Consider the following 21,298-nt stretch of genomic DNA (forward strand, 5'->3'; position numbering starts at 1 on the left):
CTTTCTGCTGTTTTATGCAACCATGCTCAGGGATTTTCCATTCAGTTCATACTTGAGCCAGCACAATGGTGAAGGTCCATTATCATGCATTGGAGGAAACCCACCGTCAGATAATATCCACGCTACCCCAGGCCACGCAGTCATCCATGGCCAGTGTCATCACCTCGGTGAGATGAAACTTTTTATCTGACCTGCAATCGGGCCAAAGCAGCATTTGTTTTATTTTTCTTTCCTAGAGGAGAATAGATCTAATATGACAGAAAAGCAGTATCAAGTGTAGCTTTTATTTTTTTTCATAAATGTTTCAGGTTGAGCTGACCTTCTAGAAGGTGAGAGAAAATGACGCAAATGTAGTGCAGTTCTGTTTATTGACATTCAGGCTAATAAATAAACGTTTTCTATAGTAGCATTCAAAGAAAGAGTTCGTCAGGTCCATTAGGAGTTTTCTAGAATATGTGTGAGGCAGTTTCAGCGCCGTCCTTCCGCCCACTGTCGCGGCAGCCTGCAGGTACAGCACTGGATGTCTCCAACGTGACAAAAGGTACACAGCCGTTGCGAGACACGTATATGCAAAGGTCGTTTAGTTTTCAATTAACCCAAGCCTTCCTTCAGTTAGAGTTCATTGGACTAATGCGACCAAAAAGGATACCTGTTACACTCAAAATTTTCAATGTCTTTGAAACTGAACTGTAAAATAGTTTGTCAGAGTTTCATAAACGTTTTCAGTTCAGGATTCAAAGTAGAAACTTAGAAAAATACTTTGTACATCATTCCCCCAACATTGACAAGAAATTGTGTGCCATCTTGGGGATCAGCAAATAAACATTTGAACACTGTCAAGGTCACAATAAAAAATAAAAATGTCCCACGAGCCAACAGGGTCCAAATTTGGAAAAGTCTGATTTATACACGACTAATTTTTCTAATTAAGTATCATTCGGACAACATGAGACCGACTGCAATTCAGTACCAGTTTGAAACGCTTTCTGGCTGTTACGCTGCTCCAACGCAAATAATTGACACTGTCCATGGCAAGTTTCTCGAAATTGGATCTGTTCTGAAGGTTTGCTGCCGATGAAAACTCCTTGAATAAGTGCTCGCGCAAAGCGAGGGAATCGGGGGAGGTCGCACAGCACTGAACTGCAGTTGAGGACAGAAAAACATCTTGGCTGTCGACACTTTTTGCAATGCTGCTTCATTGTCAATTGGCGAGCCACGGGTGAGGGGAAGAAATGCTTGCAAAAACTGCAATTCAGAAAGTTCACACGTGCTGATGGCCTCACGACTGTCTGAATGAACAAAACCGAAGGAAATTAACTTTTTTGTGACTCCTGTGGCAATCTGTATTGTGCAAATAATGTGTTTCCAAACACGAGCTGGCAAAAAGGAAAGGAGAAAAATCGCATTATCACCAAGCAGTAGTTCTCTTTTGTTTTTTACTTTTGATTGTCAGAATTCATGAAGGCTACCACTTTTATTTGGGTTCATTGGTGCGGTACCTAAAGGGTGACGGTACTTTCCAGTCTTATTGACCAATAGGGAATCATCGTATCGCAAAGAAATATTCATCCTGCGCGGACGCTCATTTTAGAGGGCGGGAATGAGAAGTTTTTTAGAAAAGAACGGACGAACACGGACCCCCGCTTGTCTCGCGCATGTTCACCGTGTTTGTATTCGGGAAGGAGTGACTTCACTTGGCTTCAAGCCAACAAAAAACGGAGCAATCGTCCTTCGTAGAAAAAGTTTACATCGCCAGTCAGTCTGATGAGTGACGATGGTTGTGTTGGCAGCTAAATGCTATCTTGGTTGACACCCAAACAGTTGTAAACAATTCACACGCAGCTGGTGTCAGGTTTTATTTTTTTGTGCCCAACGTACGGACTGGTGAAAAGGAAGGATGTAAGCGCTTTAAAATGATGGACGGGTTTTTACGAATAAGAACGGAGGGAAGATGACGGAAGGGTTCCCAGGTCGCAGAACTTGGACGGACCGGCAAAATTGCCCAACTGGTGATTAGAACTCACACTGCTTGGTAGGGAAGTGTCTTAGGAATATTTATCAGGAGATTCTTGAATTATTATGAATGCACATCCCGAATACAAGATGGCTGCATGTGCTTTTGCGTCTTCCATAATAGTCCAGCTTTAGCGCTTTACAGTATATTGTCTTTAAAGGAAGTGTCGTGATAGTAGTACAATCCAAAAGAAATCCCTTTTGATAAGAAGTTCCTCCCGTGGCAACCTGGAGAAGTCTCAAACTAAGCTACTGCACGATTACAAATAGTATCTTTGTACAGACCTCAAGGCAAAGATGGGTTAGAAAAAGATTTGGTCCACCATAACCGGAATGCTACTAAACCTTGAGTCCCCCCATTACCTCCCCCCACAATATTCCTAATTCAGTTTTTGCAGCCGTACAACCTGAACATTCCCGAAAGATTCACGAACATTAGACATTATCCCTGAAAGAACATCACTTGGCATTGCTCCTCAACGATCTTAACTCAGTCTGAGAAACAAGCAGAGTAGCGAGTCGTTACTTTTTGTCGATGTCCTCGTGCCTAATGATCTTGTAGGTGATCCAGTAAAAGACGTTGAAGATGAGGAAAGCCAGAGGGAAGGCAGCTCGAGAGATGGTGTCGATCCTCTTTGCGCGGTCCACAAACTTCTTCTTCATGTTGTCAGTGTCTTTGGGAGCGGACGGCTGAGGGTTTGCGGTCGGAGCGGCGTTCTTAACAGCTGAGCCGTCCTTGGTTGGCAGACACTGGTTCATATTGTAGCCTGCGAAATTAAAGCGGCCATCGCGCATGTCTTCATCCTGAGAAAAATACATGTGGACACATTCAAACGCGGATGGCATAGACGACTAAAAAGTTAATTGACCGTATTTTCCGGACTACAAGCCACAACTTTTTTCCTAGATTTGGAACCATGCGGTGCAGCTTTTCTGTGGATTTTTCTTTCACAGGTAGGGGGCGCTCTATAGGTCAGAAAATACGCTAAATACATTTTTATAGTTTTTTTTCTCTTGGGTCTGTTCTGTTTTAAATAGCAAAGTAGTTGCTGTGTTAAAAGACACTCTTTTAACAATCTGTTTATGTACCTTTATGTGCATTCACAGTACAAAATCGTTCTGTACATGTCGTAAACAACTCATTTTTTTCAACATAGAAAACGGCGGCTTATAGTCTGGTGCGGCTTGTATATAGATTTTTTTGTTTTTGTTCCCCCAAAAGAGTTGCTGTGGCTTATGTACAGGTGCGCCATATAATCCAGAAAATACGGTAATAATGTCCGTTCGAGTTATTTTGCTTGTTTGGTTTGTGCCCCCCCCCCCCCCCCCCCCCCAAACTTCTTGTAAACAGCGAGGTTGAGAAAAGACTACCTTGTGATTCTTCCTTTGTCTTCGCCTCAAACGGAGGAACTCCTTCTGTTGCCTGGAGACGAAATTAACCCCGGCATATTCGAGTAATGCCGCAAATACAAAGAGAAGACACACCGCCATCCAGATATCAATGGCTTTCACGTAGGAGACCTGCAGACGGCGGGAAACATTATTTGCATTAGATCCTCTCCAGTCAGCCAGCACATCAATCGCTACTTTGATTGCACTTCAGCCTAAAAATTAAGAATAATTCACGGCAGATGATCGTCTTTACACGTCACTAACTAGAGAAGTGGCATTGATGTTTGTGTGACAAATTGAACGCGCCGGGGCGATAACTGCCTCGGCCACAAACAATCGCTCGATATTGACACCGTCTTGTCATTATTGTGAGGAAGATGAAAGCTCTTTGGCGACTGCCGCTGAGCATGTGGAACCCGACAACTCGGCTTTATGAGGCCACTCGAGCGTGCCGACTTACTGTTTTCACGAGTGGCGCCTCTGGAAGGCCTCATTTGAAATATTTATCGCCGCACGTGTCTTTCATGTTGGAGCTCGTGACGCGTTTGATGGGCCATCCCCGCGCATACAAACACGGACTAATCACTTGGCGTATTCTCAATACGTGCCCCCTCATGCATCGACTGCGAGCGACATTGAACAATTTGCAGGTGTTCTTAGAAGTGAGCTACGCCTTCGTCATCGGCACAATGCTGCCTTTAAAAGCCCGCCTTCAGTCAAGTTGCAAAACGCTGTGATCTCTCAGCGCTGTGCGCCGCACACTCGGCTTGGAAAAGTACAAAGTGACGAGTGCGTTGAGAGGCAGTTGTGATAGAAACTGTGCAGGTAACTGCGAGTGCACTGACGATTAAGGTGACTTTCTCATTAGATTCCCTTTTTTCGAAAAGAACTTTGGGATGGAAACACTCGCGTTTTAAGTCATGCTGGCGAAGAACGAAGATAACGGCAATGCCTGCCTAAAAGCCCTGTTAAGGAAAATCCACTTTACGAGGGGCATATTAAGTCACTTTTGGGGGCTAAGGCAAACACAGTCATGAGTTTGAATGTAATTATTCACTAAAAAATATGAATTTTGAATTTCTTTTTTTTTTCCTTAGCTTGATAAAGTGCTTATAACTCTGTATCAACTAAATAAATCTTCTCAATGATTGTAACTGAACGTAACATCAATTTTGACGGCTTTAATAGTCACATGGTGCTGAAACGCATCACTCGTGTCACTCGCCTCAGCCGACGCCGGCAGCGGACAGCGACCACGTCTAACCTGTGCTGCTGTCCTTTACGCACGCTCACTATCACCCTGAAAATGGTTGACGCTTGAAACCTTTGGTAGTTTTTGAGAAAAAACGCTTTTCCTCTTGCCTTCTGCTCTTTTCTGCTCCATTTACCTCACAGCAAGTTTGTTCTCCCAAATCAAGACTGCGTAAGCACAGTGAAAAAAATGGAAAGGTCCAGTGCATGAGAAGCGACAAGAAACAATCACGATGAAACATTTTGATGTTTTTAAGATTGTCAATTAGGGCTAAAACAATAACTGCTTTTAATCTTACGAAACAAGATCCATTTTTTATGAAATAGATGAAATGTATATTGGGTTGTTTATTTATTTATTTAATTAATTAATTTATTTATTTATTTATTTTGGGCTGGAGCAGTCAAGAACCCCACATATAGAGCAAATGACCTTTGTTTTTTCTCAACTCAACTTTCTTAGAGCACTTTAAAAACAACTACAGCTGCCTATAAAGTGTAGTACATGTGAAGTAAAAATCAAAGATGGCTGAAACAATAAATAACAAAAACAGGAAACTTACTAAAATGATGTCAAAGCCAAATAATAAAAAATGTGTCTTAAGATGAGTTATAAATTGTCTCTGTGGATTCCCACTAATTCAGGTCAGGATAATCCACAAAACCCAAATAGAACGCAACAGGACTTTTTCAAGTAGACGTAAACATTTTATCCTCATTTCAACGTTCATCCAACTTGGTGAGGAAGTGGAGCATGAGCCTTTGGAGAACTCGTTACATCTTGGAGAAGTTCCCAATCAGATCTGGATAAAGACCGACAGCTTGTTTGGAGCGCCGTTGGGAGGCATCACACACATACTGGGAGAAAGTGTTGAACTTCAAGCATTTTTTTTTTTTTTTTTGCTCAACACACCTGCACATGCTCCCAGAATAAATACTGGTGTGTTCTTTCATTTAGTAAGAACAGAAGAGCACATTCTAGTCTACGTCAAGGGTCTTCAATCCTGACACCGGCCCTCGAGGAACAAAATTGAGGACTCCTGGTTTACATATTGAAAAAAAAAAAAGAAAAGTTGGAAACACCACGGGAAGTAATTCAGGACTGTACAAGCGATCCAAAAATAATGAGCAGCTACAAAAAGCATGTAACGATGCTTTTACCTTTGGAAGAGAAGCTCTGGAGCCGGAGCTTTGCGTGGTCATGGTGAGCACGGTGGTAATACCAAGCGCCACTCGAGCAGGGGCGGCATCCATGTTGATCCAAAAGGACACCCACGAGAGGATGACAATGAGGAGGGAGGGGATGTACATCTGGATCAGGTAGTAGCCCATCTGACGCTCCAGATGGAATTTCACCTCAATGCAAGTAAATTTGCCTGTTCGGAAATGAAAGCCGGTTCTGAGTTGAGTTGTGTTTCGTATAGCGCACAGCAGCAGCCACTGACCCGTGTTGTAGTGTTTGGTACAGTAGCCCAGCTCTTTTTCCTCCCGCATGATAAACTGAGGCAGCGTCAGACCGTCGGACACCTGCACAGCGCCGTTTTCCAACCACTCGAAGATCAGGTCGTTCATGGTGTAGCCGACTGCAGGGAAGCGAAACAAAAAATGAAGCTCGTTTTCTTCATCTCTGCGCAATTTGGTGGCGCCAGTCCAGTTTTGAAGTGCTGATGAATCTTTATGGACACGTTGTTGGTCTCTGAAATAGTTGTAGCCCTCGCCATTTCGCAACCCTCGCCTTCATCGTAATCATGAGACCTGTCAATGGATCCGATTACTCATATCCCGTGAGGGTGAGCATGTCCGGCACAACTCACTTCATCTACGACTGCTGCATTAACATTTCAGGCGCAACGAACATACGTTTTTATCCGGATCACGTACAGATTTGCGAGGTATGTAACAATACATAGATCTCAACATGGTCCAAAAAAATATATTATATAATATATAATATATTGATCAGCGTATTTATTTGACTTTTTCATCGTGGTGTTGACCTTAACTAGCACTTATTTTTTCCACACTATGCCCCCCCCCCCCCCCCCAAGTTATTATGTGTTTATACCAGTCTTAATATCGTGAAGATATCATCCCATGAAATTTGGGTATTCTTGCATTTCTACTGTCTACATGTGTTACACCACAGTTTGTATTCCAATATGAGTTGCTTAAAGTTAGGAGTTCCCTTACACCATACAGTGCTCATATGTCAAATTTTCAAGTGAAAGCTGCAAAAATCTGTAAACGTCAACTCGTATCTCATCAAACTTGTGAGTCACTCGCATTTCAAGGCACCACGAGGCCTCGCTTATGCTTGCCTGAATTGTGAGGAACACAATACAAAAAAAAATGCTGTTACATCCATTTTTTTTATTATTATTATTTTTTTAGACGCACTAAACCAGCATCTGGCAGTCAGCCACTCATGGAAACAAATTGCAGAACCGCACAGTCTGTTTGGGCCTCATCGCTGGGTGTGCGCCAGGTCTTTGTCGACAGCCGTGCTTTTCTAGTAAACTGTAGTGTTAATGACGCGATAAGTAGCAAACCAAAGTGGATGCTTACAACTCTCCAGTTGCATCGTACATGTCTGGACATCCATGGGGAAATTCTTCAGATCCATCGGACAGGACAGGATGAGAGTTAACCTGTGATATCAATGAGACACATCGCAACAAATGAATCGATACAAACAATAGAAAAACGGCATTGCGTTGAGGTCAAGTGCCGTGCTGTGATAGATGTGTTCTTGTGTGTCCCGTGTGCTCCAGTGGGATACATCAAGGATTCACTCCAGCAGCTTCCAATCACACTTTCATTCCTGCAACTTATTGTCTCGCCGATGTATTCAGGTGCCCACTGGGCCCCCCGCCATCTTTCCCTGCCGCAAACAGTGATGGAGGCTAACCAGCTTTCATCTCCAGCGTCGACTCGCTCTGCTTCTACACCTGAGCACCGCTCAGCCCCCGGGCAGCCCCCGTAATAGACCGAAACGCTTTCAGCCCTGTGCGAAGATTGAATTCGACTCCTGTTTGACGTGATATTGAAATGGAATGAAACCTTTTCAGACGTGTGCAGGGTTTTACGTGACTATTTGGCCTTAATTAAAGTCCCCAACTAGGCTTGGAACTTTTTTGGGAGTCCTCAGATCCATGCAAACTCGGCATGAAGGCCCCTTTTTATTTTTTGCTTAATCTTTTGATCCTTAACAAACCCCTCTGAGATAACTATGCGCTCATTCCATCAGAAGTCTTTTATTGAAAATCTACATGCAGTGAATTATGGAATGTCAAAGGGGGCAATCACAATGGGATCAAATCTAATTTAAGATGTGTCCCTACAACCTTTGATGTTGAAGAAGAAGAAATGAGCTTATATTCACATTTTATAGATAGACTCCGACTATGCAAGTAAAATTGTACTTTAAATTAATTTCATGGAAAAAGGAAAGGTAGTAACCACGTGTGTAATCTACATTTCTACTCATTACAAATAAAATGACAATACTCTCGCGAACGGGTTACTTCCAATTTATCTTTCGCCAGCATATTAAACTGCACATTGAACAAAGAGCCAACGTGATTTAATATAAAGCATAAAGCATTAATAACTATGATACAGTTTTGCTTGCAATTAACTGCCCGCTTGCATCATGGACCGATAACTTTTTCAGGGGGGCGGCCAGAGTGATGCAATGACTCATGAAAGGACGGCCGTAAAATATGTTGGTGCCACAATGCAAATTTATAAGTTGTAATATCACCAATCACCACTAGGTGGCACACATATCTTAGTCGTTCTAATAGTGGATTTTATACTATATTATATTACAAGGTTTTGATTTTTTGGGGAAATAATTATGGCCTCCTCCAGCATTTTGTTGCCCATCCCTGAGATTGATGGTCAGTCTACAGAACATGCATGGTGGCAGAGCATCCAAGGGCCTCAATGTAGCGCGACCGTGTTATCAAATTGTTCCCCTGTACGTGGAGGTGGTCGGAGAGCGTAACGCTACACCTGATCTTGCAATGCATGGTCTTTTGCTGCCAGGTAGAATTGTACAAAAATTACGTCGTCGTACGTCATGCTTACTTAGTTGTTTCCATGGTAACTCAGAGGCTCAGTACAACACAAGTCAAAACTACAACTCAGAAAAGGTTACTATGAATATGCAAGGGCAACCATGTATTCCTTAAATCATGGCTGGGTGTGTTTATTTTGTCTGAGGGATGCCTTAAAGTGGAGCTGGTAGATGACAACGAATTGTTACTTGTTTGCAATGTCAATGAAATGAATTACGATCAAAGGTCCTCAACGCTACCGCTACTGCAATTTTTTTTCCTTAGGGGTCATTTAGCCTTCTGCAGTGTCGTTCTTTTTGTCGTCTGTCACCTGATACTGTACAGGACGTTGCCATTTTTGAAGATCCTCAGCAGCTTGTTGTCCGTGGTCACGTCGTGGAAGTTGGCGCCCTTCTCATTGGCGAAGAAGAGGTCAGGCTTCCAAATGGAGTCCAGCATGGAGGGGTCCAAGTCCAGGGAGGAGTCTGGGTATTTGCTGTACGCCAGCCGGGGGTCATTCCACTTCTGCCGCAGGAAGATATTCACTCTGTAATCCTGCAGACATGACAAGCGGCTTTGCATATTTTTGTGGTACAGCGATTGGGCTTATGGGAGAGGGAGCAGGCTGGTGACACAAAGTCAGTCATCTGCATTGTTTTTTTTAATACAATTGCTCCTCTTTTTTTAGTGGATTGGGAAATTGCAATAAAAAAACATTGGGGGGGAAATATCACAGACAACAGTAGTCCCCGCGAAGTGATCGCTGGTGAAGAAAATTGGCTCCTATTTGTCAGTCTGACTGATTTGACTTTGGCAAGGATATCATCCCGAATGAATACATTTTATGTTACGATGAAGATGAATCAATCGTGCACTTTCAGAAGATCAATTTGACTTGACCAATCGCAAGCGAGCAACCTCCAGACATGACGATAACCTCACCATTTGGGATAGTTCAAATCAATCGGATTGGAATAAGCTTAGTAGAGAAAGTACGATGCACCTTTAGATCTGCACCAAGCCATAAGCTTCCCTTCTTTGTTCCAATTTAAAGATTCATTTAAATTCTGACATCGGACCTCAACCCCTGTGATCTAAGAATCGATAGGGTTCTTGCTTTGACAGGAAAAAAATAATAGTTACAGTAAATGCTTTTAAGATCAGCATTACCTGTGCCCTACAGAAAAAAAGTCATTTTGTCTGACATTTCATATTAGCTTCCACCACCATATTATGGTCTTGAACATTAATTCCTTTCTTTGCACTGATATTGACATCATTTGCCCGAAGGTTTAAAGTTTAGTTGAAATTCTGCCCAGTACAGCAGAGAAAACAACATCTTAATACGCTCTTGTGGTCTTGTTTTGACAATTAAGAATGAAAATAGCTTGAAGTTAATTAAGTTTATTAATAATAGTAGTAATTAAATCATGTGCCTCACGGAGCAACAAGAAAGTAGCAGCTACCTTTGGGATGTTTGACCTCAGGTACAGCAAACATTTCAAAGGCGTCCGCGGTTTTGAGGTTATGAACGACACGCTAGCGTAAGAATTCATCGGCATGCGCAGTTACCATCAGACTTATTGTTTTTCATTTCTTTCATACTTGGATTACTGGCCTAACGTTTTTTTTTTAGCACTTTGCTAGAGCAGCACATTTCCGATAAATTGTTCTTGGTCTGACCTTTGGAAATATTGCATGATAGTGTAAACAACAGTTCATATAGGAAATAAAATAACTCCATTTTCGAACCCGATGGTTGACTTCATCTTGGGCACGATAAATTTTAAAATAATTTTCTTGCCAACCTTGAGACGTTATACTTTAGGCAACTGATTCCCAACTATAATGAGATGTGCCGTGGGAAATTATCCAATTTAGCTTAATTGGTCTGAAAATTGTTTACGACAAAAAAACAAAAACAAATAATATATAATATATAATATATATATATATATATATATATTTATATATATATATATATATATATATATATATATATATGTTTTTTTTGTCGGTGGTGTGCCAGGAGATTTTTGTCAAATAAAATACTGTTCAGTTGTTGGGAAATACTGTTTTGGAGCTGCAACCTGTTAGATTACTAAAAAAAACATCAAATACAGTCTGACTTTTCAACACAGTCAATTTGAGTGTCACGTCATTGAAAATCTTATTGTGACAAAAAAACTAATCCTGTTGCGCTACATCCTCTGAGAATTGTCACCTGTAGTCTCTGTCACTTCGCGGGAGGCTACAATAATTTGTTGAAATCAAATGATACCTATGGCATGCGAATAACACCAATCCCCAAAACGGCAACCCAAAAATTAAAGAACATAAAATCGGGGGTGAAATGAATGAGGAATGAAAATTAATCCACATCATCCAGTTGTCTTTGTCAAAAATTTTAATATGTCGCCTATTATAAAGTGGTGGCGTTCCAATTTGCGACAACTTTTCTCATTAAGTGTAATCATGTAGGAGCCATAATAGAAAGCAAATGATGTGTTTATTAGATACGGCGCGTCGAGAGCAGCAAAGCTCGGAGCAATGGGAAGCATGTGTCACCGCAATGACACGCTCTTATGTTATTTGACATTTCATCAGCGTGTTGGCGCCTCGCAAGCGTTCGCACCCGTGTCGGAATCCATGTAATTGCCAGGCTGTGCGCAAATTAACATCGTGCATTCACGATCTAAGTGGTGATTAGCGGCCATTATGAAGGCTTTGGTGGTGTGTTGCCGTGCACCCTCGCAGGTTTTCGTATTTTGATCCCGTTAGCAGCAGGGCTATTTTAGCATATCAGCACTTTTGGAATCTCCCGCCGCCACCCGCTGTTATTGGCCGGATTTATGGAGATTTACCAGCTGGGGTTTACTCTATGAATTATTAACTTAGATTAATGAGAAAAAAAGAGGGGTATCGTGGTAGCAGAAAGCAAAATGTGTCATTTATATTCACTGCATGCATTCGCCAACAGACAAAAAAAAAAAAAAACAACAACAACAAAAAAAAAGTACCGGTACAGGGGTGGGGGGTTTGACACACTCTGTACTGGTTGTCAGTCACTCACAGAACATTGTCATACCTAGATCCAATTTTATAAAAAAAAGTGCTTAACAGTTTACTGTTAAGATGTAAAAACTCATTGTGATGCAATTTCTTGCGATGACTGAATAGCTTTTTAGATAAAGTTTTGCAAAAGAGCCCCCCAAAAAAAGTCAAACATGCGAGTTAATCCTGGGATTAACTGATGATAAAGATCTTTCTTTTTTTTTTTTTTATCATTTTGAGTAGAGGAAGTAAGTGCCTTGAGATACGAATGACTCGACTTACAAGTTTTTCGAGATAGAAGTTGTTTGTTCAGCCGATTCTTTGAAATATTTGCAACAAGATCGCTGTACGTTGTCATTTACCGGAAGTCAAAAGACTTTACAAAAGTATCAGTTTGGCAGATAGCAAAGAAAATTCTTCAAAAACTATTTATTGTTTTCCCTCTTACACTTTTAGTTTACTGCCAAACTAAACATAACAAATCGATTTACACTTGCAGTAAAAACAATCACATAATTGCCCAGATAAATTCTGTTTAAATTAATGATAACAAAGAATGCAAAATTGTGTCCATGGCCTAACAAATAGCGTCTGTGCTCCAGTAGTTACAACCCTTCAACAAATGAGCATTCAAACACAAATGGTTGAGCAACACATGTAGACAGACAATATGCTTACTGACATATTTTCTGTTTCCTTTGCGTAAAATGATTAATAATAGTATCTCATTGTGTTCTATACTTCCCCCAGCCAAGGCACGCATCCCAATTCTTAATGGGGTAAAATGATGGAAAATGTGTCCATTTTGAGTTACGAGAGTAGCCACAGAACAAATTAAACATATCTCAAGGCACCACCATTATTGTGTTTTGTGAAAGGATGATAAAATGTATAAACATCAAATTATGATGAATTCACTCATCGTTTCCGACCCCTCAACTCACCATGGTCGTTTCAGCTATAGAACCGAAGCTGTTGATAAATATGTTGCAGGTAACGTTAACGGGCGGACCTGCAGGTTGAGGGACAGATAACACATTCACTCACACTTGTGCACAGTAGAACAGCCGCAATACCGGAGAACTCACCATGGTGGTCTCCGTGACCGAGCCGAAGCTGTTGATAAAAATATTGCATGTAACGTTTACGGGGGCACCTGTGGAATGGAATGACAATGACATGCCCTTAAACACATTAAGTAGGTAGTGATGATGAAGGGTGAGCGTGCTTTGTTTTCAACTTCCTGGACACTTCATTAGGGACACCAGTTAATGCAGACCAATTGAGAGCTGAACCGAGAATTTTTATGAAAGATAGTTTATCTACTTCAGTTCGAGTTGTTAATTTACTAAACAGTTTTTCTTACAGTCTTTGAAAGGTTCACTCCAACAACTTCACAAAAGTTTTTATACTTCATTTTACATAATTTACTTTAAAAAAAAACATTTTTTTCTTTTATTTGGCAGCATTATTAGCTTTCTATTTGTCTGTGGTGTCTTAAATTTAAAAATGAATATTTATTTTCTTTTTATGGGGACTTTAAGATTAGTGAATGTTTGGTTCGATAGATCACAATGGATGCCCCAGACTTGTTTTTTTGTGTATTCCAATAATCAAGTGAATGGAATCAAATTTAGAATGCATTTGGTCGACCTCATGATGAAGTCTGTTTGCTACAATAAACCAAACCAATCAAAGTGGAGCCCAGTCAAAGCAGCTCTTGTATCGGATTGCATTAGATTGTGCCCTGGTGTACCTAATGTTGTGGCCATGAAGTGTACATGCTTTGATGGACATTTTTTAATGTGCAAAAAGTGCTCATAAAAAATGCAAAGACTATGAAAGTCCTAATTTCTTTCTCAACTCCCAAATTAAGTGCGTTTGACATGAATTTCCCCTCAATCTCGTCTAAGCACCAAAAAACCTTTCCTTCCAGTCTTCCCCCCCAAAATCAGATCACATTCTAGCATGGCTCTAATGAGCACTGAACTAAAAGTCGCCTCGCCAGGCCAGTAAGCGTTTGCCATTTCAGGTCCCGGCAAACCTTTCGACAAGCACAAAGTGAAGTTGTCAGCTTTTGCCTCTGCCCTTTTCCCGGCACGTTCCTCATCAATATTGCATCGGACGCTGTATTAATATTTGCCTCGCTTTGTTGTCAGCTGACTAAGACTTAACGGGCCGAGCAGGAAAATAAAAGCAGCTCACAACAATGTCAGCAAAAGTAAATCTAGGTCATCCTTCAGCAGTGCAACACACTTGTCAAGGTGTGACAAGCACAGAGCGGAAATTGCTTCGTACGAAAAAGGTGTTTTCGATTCAACAGCAAATGTTTTATCTAAATAGTGTTAGGGCCACACAGATGGAAAAAAAAAAGTATGCATAGTTGTATTTTTTTCTCAAGAAAAATAATGTGGCCAGAATAGTGACTTTTTTCAAGAAATGGTAGTAATTAAATTGTAATACTGGGTGAGAACATGTAATAATAGGTCTTAAAATTATGGAATTATGTTAGAATATTAGGAGAAAAGTTATGTTTCAAAATAATTTTGGAAAGTGTCTGGAATAAAGTTGCACTATAATGTGAAAAATGTTCAATATTGTGACAAAGTCCTAAATATTAATATTGTAGTATTTGTATTAGTAGTATAGTAGCAGTCCATAACTTGAAAAAAATTGTTAAGTTTGGGCACTTGTAACTCAAGGTATAGCTGTAGTTTTTTAAAAATATTGCTTGGGAAAAGTTGTGATGAAACAATATTTTTATTTTTAGAAAGAAAACATATTTTTCAAGAAAAGGCGCACATTTTATTAGAATATTTTTTGTAAAAAAGAGAGCCAAAAATAAAAGGAAATTGAAAATCATTATTATTATTACAATGTGATATGCAAATAAAGTCGTTCATTTTGAAAACCAAACAGTGTTTGTAGAATAATGTAATATGAGAATAAAATAACATTTTGATGGTGTGAGAAGAATAAAGTAACCATTTTCAAAGTCAAAAAGAGTATTCATGTTACATAAAATAAAATGTAAATATTGAAAGAAAAATTATGTGGCGAAAAAAGTCATTACTCTTATGATGATTAAGTTAGTCATTTTTTTTTCCAACTAGTTGATGTCAAAATTCCCACATAGGACTGAGCACAGCAACCACTTTATTAAAACTTTATTTTCATTTTTTTTCTTCATATTACTGATTTATTCTGGTGAAATTACATTTTAGATGTAATATACAGCAATTTGATTACATTTTTTTTCATTATTTTTTTTCTTTTAATATAGTGACTATTATCCTAAAATTGTGACTTTTTTTCATGTATTATTACATCTCTTCAGGCTGACTGATGATAATTAAAACAAAACACATCTTCCTGTATCCTCAATCCCTTGCTGCTCCATTTGACTCCAATTAAAAACTAGAGAAAGACCCTCCCCAAAAACATCTGGACTCATCCCTGCCCACCAGACTCGTCGTGTAGCGAGCCGGGCCTCTCCTTCTGTTTCCAGTGACAGATGCTGTTTGTGTCTCCGCAGCTTCGCAGCACCACGAGACGGAAAGCCTGCAGCCGTGCCATGAGGGCACCATCCATCACTTGGACCTGTCAGGGTGACACCCCACTGCCTGCCTACTGCGAGCGCTCTTCAAGAACTCCTTGTGGACTGTGGTATTTACACACCTCTCATTTGTGAGGAACGTATTGGTGCACATGTGGTGATGAGACGTTTGAAGTAAAAAAACAAAACATGCAGCGTTAGGGTGAGAGGGTCTAGCCACTTCATTAGGGTGCCCATATTTGATTTTACAGTACAAACATAATTCAGTACTGAACTTTGATTGACACTGTCACGGTTATTATTGTGGTTTGATTTGTAGTCATGTGAAAAACTCAACTCTGAGGAAGGGCGTGGTGTTAATTTCTAGTTTACAGTTCAGTTTATTACTTATTCATTTGCCTGCTATTTTGCTTTGATGTCTTAGTGAAGGTCTACGTCTGAAAGTTGTAGACGTAGGCGTTCAAACTTACAGACGTATGGCTAGCAAAGTTAAATTAGAATTAGAATTAGAAATCCCTTTATTGTCATTGTACTCAAGTGTGCAACGAGATTAGAGTAAAGCGTTAACACTGGAGATCTAAAAAATGTTTTTAATGCAGGTGATAATTTTAACACAGGTAACTCATTTTTATTTACTTCAGAAATCATTTGCATACTTTGTAAAGCCAAATTTAATGTCTGTACCATATTAACTGTACATCTTCAGCACATCATCTCAGAACAAAAGTTCATGTTACCACTTGGCCTTGCAAACCAACAATGCTGGAGTGTGGTGCTTGAGGTCAGACCTAATTTCTAGTATTTTTAGAAGTTTGGAGAATTGTTTCTAAGAAATATGTCTGTTAAGATGACGATGTTTAGATCGTATTCAAGATCAATGATATTATTCAAGTAAATTTCTGTTACAAGATTCATAAAAATAGGAGGTGAAAAATGTGATTAATTAAAATCAGATTCAGACTTTTCTTTGCGATTTAAGTTAAAAAAAATTTGCATTTTACTGTTGTTACCATTGCCTCCTTTATAGCCCATCATGACCCAAAACGGATTTTCGTCATCACGAACTTGTCACGTATATCCTCAACTATGTCTAATGCCGCCTCATAATTTTTGGTTAAGTCTTTGCTCCAGCTTTGACTGTGTTTGAAGATGGCGTGAGACAGATGACAGTCAATAGTCTGTGAGATCGATGTTCGTAATCAAGTTTGTACATTCTACGAAAAACCTTGTCAATGTTGTTAGCAGTCATGTGGGTCAACTGCAACTTGAGGGCCGCAGCAATGACGACGATTCTGGGCAATCACTGTGATTTGTCCCAAGACAACGATAAAGATTCATTTCAGTTAAGGATTGGTTCTTGAGACTGTAGTTCTCATGCGCTCACCTGTTATTAATTTATATTCACAAAGCATACAAGTATCATTTTATAGTTATGTGAACAATTCGGCGTTGTCTGGTTTTGTGATTAAATGACATCAAAGACCTCTTTGACAGAATTTAATACTTTAATTAGGCTCTTAAATGCTTAATTTGTATTATCTGAGGATATCTTAATCCTAATATGAAGTTTAAACAGGGAACCAGAAATAAAAATGCGTGGGAAAAAAACTCATTTTACTCAATTCACATAAAACTGAGACATCTGCTTGTGCATTTCAACTTTTCATATTGTGGTGGTGGTATTTTTAATATTTTGGTTTCCATATGTGTCATATATACGCACCGTATACCCCATCACTGCAAACAAACCAACCAAAATTATAAATATACTGTTTCATTCATTCTTGTCTGTCAGTGTCAATGAAACGTGAGCATGTAAAGACATTTAGTATTGAATTACGTTCGATTACGTAGGTGTACCTAATGAAGTGGCTCGTGAGTGTCCACAATAATTGAATCACAAGACTAGTGGCTATCTCGGGATAACAATACACCAAACAATCAGAATCAATTATTAGTATTTGTTTCTTAAGAGTGTGCAATGAATTCTTTGAAGTTTGTCCAAAATGAATTCAAACCTTTAAAATTGGGTCGTATTCGCGCGTCGTAGCCTGACGTTCGACCCATGAGCGAGTCCAGAAAGTCGGACGGAGACAGATTGGACGAGGACCTGGGGTCGTGCTCCTTACCGTCCACGAGCCTGGAAAACACGCGCAGGAGTAGCAGTCAAAAAACACGGCGGGAATATTGTCAAGTGGGTGGGACCGTGCGTTAAAACGCATTACGCGCGGTGTGATTCCTTGCGCGCGTGCATGGCGGGAAATGTACGTGTCGAATCTTGACACCGATTGTAATTTAAGTAAAAATATGACCAGACCTAGTGTCGAAAAAAGGCTACAAGTGCATAAAACTTTGCGTCAATACGCACGCCAACCTACCTGAAGTTGAAGAGTAAAGCTCCCCAAATCATCAGCAAGGAGGGACGCATTCCGGGTGCTGTCTTTTTCACTTCTTCCATCTGTCAGTGCTCACCCAAAAAGAGCTTTCTTCCCGCATGGCCAAGCACTCGCATGGCGCATTCCACCGCATACTTTAGTTGTCAACTCTTAAAAAAAACACGGACAAGGGGGGTCGTGAAGAAGAGGAGAATGGTTAAGGAGGGGGCTGAAAACTAAAAAAATAAACACACCAAAAAAACATGTTTACTCCCTCGTAGAAGCAGGAGGCTTGGAGCACTGGTAGTGGAGGAATGGGTGAGGAACGCCTTTCTCTCTCTCATTTTTTACGCGCACGCGCACAAGTGGCAAACGTGCGTTGGGTTCCAATCTAACGCGCACGGACAAGGTACAGTATTCTGTCAAACGTGTTACATAACAAGATGCATCTCTTTTGGAATCAGACATTCTGTTGCTTGACTATTACGCACATTTTGAGACATACTTTGCTCGATTTTCGATCGCGAATCAGCGCGTGCGTGCTTGTGTGCGTGTGTTTGTGAGGCACCTGTATCCCCTCAGTTCAGAGTGTAAACAAAGGCTGCACCAGTCAGCGAGAGGCTGGATGGAGAGTATTTGGTGGCCCGGTTACCCTGGAAACAGATTCGCAGGCATATGATTGGAGACGCCGCAAAGGTTGGCCTCACCGAGCGAGACGAGATGAGATGTGAGTGACAGACAGGGAGGCGGAGATCTTGCGCGAAGCTGCACGAGACACCTCTCGCCTCGTGTCGCCACCCCGGAATAAACATTTCCCATTGAGATCAATTAGAATTATAATCATCTGTTACCACAGTGGCCGTCATATAGCCTTTATTTACTGCACAGCGTATGTTTGAAGTATATTAGCATTGTTACAAGTGTAAAAATAAGTTAATTGTTGTTAAGGATACCAGATGAGATGATCTGGCGCTTTACTGGACACATTAAAAATCCTGGGTTGTTTCCAAATATTACAAGTTTACAGTACAAGTCATTTGTGACTTTTCATTGTCTAATGGATGCTGCGACTTTGGCGTGGCAGTGTAGGAGAGAGCTGTGAAGTGACTCATTTGTGAATGTGCTGCGGAAGAATACAAAGCCAAAAAGAGTTCCAGTAACTCCCGATGTGCTCACTCTTATGTGTTTCACGCGTGTGTAGTCGCGGTGGTTCACACTGTGCCATGCTCAGGGCCATATTGGCGTGTTGCTCGGTTACTGACCGGCTTCCTGATCATCATGGCCTTTTGAAGCCCGCGGAAAAGCCTCCTCTTTTAATGCTTAGGTCACCAGTGTCACATTGCATCTCATGGTGGCGGATATGCGGAATGCTTATAGGTTTTATTTGTGTGCCGGCTCATATATTTTTTCATCAGAAGCCTTAAGCATGTTTAACTCTTTGAATACCAAATGGCTGCTGTGGAATGTTCACTCTGCATGTTACGGTGCTGTGAGAAAGTCCAATGCTGATATTATTATTTTTTATTTTTATTTTTTTAGAAATACAGTACGTCAAAAAGATATACACCCAGGAATCAGTTTCTGTGAAATTTGTGAAGAAGTGGTAATCCGGATAAAAATTGGCTTTTCTTCATTATCTTTAGGCTACTTGAAAATAGAACACTTCCTTCCCTCCCTCAAAATGCAAATGGTAGCATCTCATCATACTCGTCTTCCCTAATTCTCACATCCTAAGAAAAATTCCTTGCTCATGAAAAGACCAAATTTTTTTTTCTTGAGGATTTTTTTTTCTTCGTTGGCCCGTTAATGCTGCCCTTCAAGAAAGTTGTTTAGGTTGGACACCAAATTTAAAACCACACAACGAAAGAAAGACGTGAAACTTGACTTCTTTTTTTTTGCAGCTCTTTCTGATGCACAGTTAATTGCGTAGGGAACATTTTGCATTCATATTTGTTCACAGTAAACAAATTAAAATTTGGGACTCAAATATTCAGCATTAAATTAACCGTAAAATGTATTCTGTATTTTACAAGGAATATTTTACTCAAAAAATGTAACTTAGTTTACTGGGATAAAAAATGATCTTTTTAGAGTAAAAAGTACTAGACAAGGAAAACCAAGACGAGCCTCAAAACGCAAAACAAAACCAGTAAAGATTCAAATTGATATTTGCTGAAATTGCAAACTGACTGTCTGAACGACGTATTTATCAATGATGTCACTAATTAATGGCCAGGTGACAAATAATTGTGATGGTCTGAGTGACTGATTGGCACATAATGAGTAAAGAAATGAACCAATCATACAACCAATCAACCGCTAACACAACAATACGTGACTATGTAATAACACCTTTTGACCTCTGACTTTTGCAAAATGTAATTTATGTTCAATTCGTCTCCACATTCGATTTTAATGGGAAGTGAAGCAAACTTGGCTTGCATAATGTGTTCTGATTTATGCGACTGATCTGTGGCAAAAATAACCACCGTGTCTTTTCTACACTTCACATTGTCTGCCAGCTGCGGCAGCTCTATAATGACGCCCAAGCAGAGCTTCTGGTGTCATTTTAATGGCACCAATGGCCATTAGTTTAATAAGGGGGAAACTTTGGGCCAGGTGGGTCATGCAATTAACGGAGGAAAAGTCAAATCCGCGCATCATTAAGAGGAGAAGTAATGTCTGTCTGGGAAAGGAGAGCCTAAATGTGTCATTTATCCACACAGTCATTAAAATTACAGACTCTTACCGAGCTGAGCAATTTTAAATCTACCCACGCGTACACACGAAATCAGTGTTGTTATTCCGACGGGGATTACGGATGTATTGTTGTCTAAGGAGGCATTTCCGCTCAATTGATAACTTGAAAATGGCGCCTCTAAATAATTTGTACCATTCAATAAATTCAAATCACAGCCTTGCTTTGGTGCACCCCAGATGGCAGTTGGGAAGGTTTTAAGTCGCTGACAAGTTGATGTTGCCTGGCTGGGCGGATGTCATTTATCTCCTTTTGCTTGTTCTTGATTCCGCCGGAAGAGCTCACCTGAAAGCTAACGTGCATCCGATGCATCTGCCGTTCCGGTGCAGTGGACCTGAGAAAACAGAATATCCAGTACCCAATTGATTCCTTATGTCTTTATTCTGCTCTCTCCCCACTAATTCCACTCACTGGGACTGATCTCGGGCCTTGTACGGATGGAGCGGAATAACCGGAGGCGCTTTCGATTGGCTGCCAACACGCCCGCGAGAAGAATACCAAAGCTTTAATGAGAGGATTCTTGGAGAAAAAAAAAGCGAGGATTGTTTTTTCTGTCGGTCTCTTGTGCCACAACACCATTATCATAATCTCAACGTCGTCGCAAAACCGAGCTCTTTGGTTGCTCGTATGCTTCGGCACGTGCTTTCAACACGGAGCGCAACAATTTGGAGTGAAGCACGCTCAAAATGCTAACCGGCGTGCTTCTCCTTGAGCCCGCTCATCCCCAGCCTGAAGCTCTGTTCTCACACTCGCCTGTCAGTCACGGCCCTTATGTCGCGGGGGTGGGCGGGGTAAACTGATGCCCAGTCTACAACCCTCGCGTCTTGAAATTTTCTGT

The 21,298-nt window shown here is 40.6% G+C and overlaps 1 protein-coding gene across 4 annotated transcripts; it reads right to left on the reverse strand.

Moving 5' to 3' along the window:
• Nucleotides 1-2,384: 2,384 nt before the first annotated feature.
• Nucleotides 2,385-18,151, reverse strand: glra2 (glycine receptor, alpha 2). Of its 4 annotated transcripts, XM_088314704.1 has the most exons (10): nucleotides 17,957-18,139; nucleotides 17,706-17,872; nucleotides 17,346-17,467; nucleotides 12,716-12,783; nucleotides 9,049-9,272; nucleotides 7,222-7,304; nucleotides 6,102-6,239; nucleotides 5,818-6,032; nucleotides 3,385-3,534; nucleotides 2,385-2,817 (listed from the first exon to the last, which is right to left on the reverse strand). In XM_088314704.1, the coding sequence occupies exons 2-10, from the start codon at nucleotides 17,783-17,785 to the stop codon at nucleotides 2,536-2,538; spliced, it is 1,362 nt and encodes a 453-aa protein (XP_088170830.1). In that variant the 5' UTR covers nucleotides 17,786-17,872; nucleotides 17,957-18,139; the 3' UTR covers nucleotides 2,385-2,535. The 4 variants fall into 4 exon arrangements, with proteins under 4 accessions (XP_088170830.1, XP_088170831.1, XP_088170832.1 ...); XM_088314705.1 differs by having other exon boundaries at nucleotides 9,049-9,242; nucleotides 17,706-18,149; XM_088314706.1 differs by lacking the exons at nucleotides 17,706-17,872; nucleotides 17,957-18,139 and adding an exon at nucleotides 12,860-12,927 and having other exon boundaries at nucleotides 17,346-17,469.
• Nucleotides 18,152-21,298: the final 3,147 nt, after the last annotated feature.

Source organism: Idiotropiscis lumnitzeri, chromosome 14, assembly GCF_059441095.1.
Source record: "Idiotropiscis lumnitzeri isolate Australia: NSW breed Sydney's pygmy pipehorse chromosome 14, RoL_Ilum_1.0, whole genome shotgun sequence".
NCBI lineage: Eukaryota > Metazoa > Chordata > Actinopteri > Syngnathiformes > Syngnathidae > Idiotropiscis > Idiotropiscis lumnitzeri.

Excerpts from the sequence above, each read along its gene's own strand:
- glra2 (XM_088314704.1), bottom strand. The coding sequence starts at position 17,785 with ATGGAAGAAGTGAAAAAGACAGCACCCGGAATGCGTCCCTCCTTGCTG. Across the intron at positions 12,784-17,345 it reads AATACGACCCAATTTTAAAG|GTCCGCCCGTTAACGTTACC; the intron begins GTTTGAATTCAT and ends CTCAACCTGCAG. Across the intron at positions 6,033-6,101 it reads TACCAAACACTACAACACGG|GCAAATTTACTTGCATTGAG; the intron begins GTCAGTGGCTGC and ends ATTTCCGAACAG.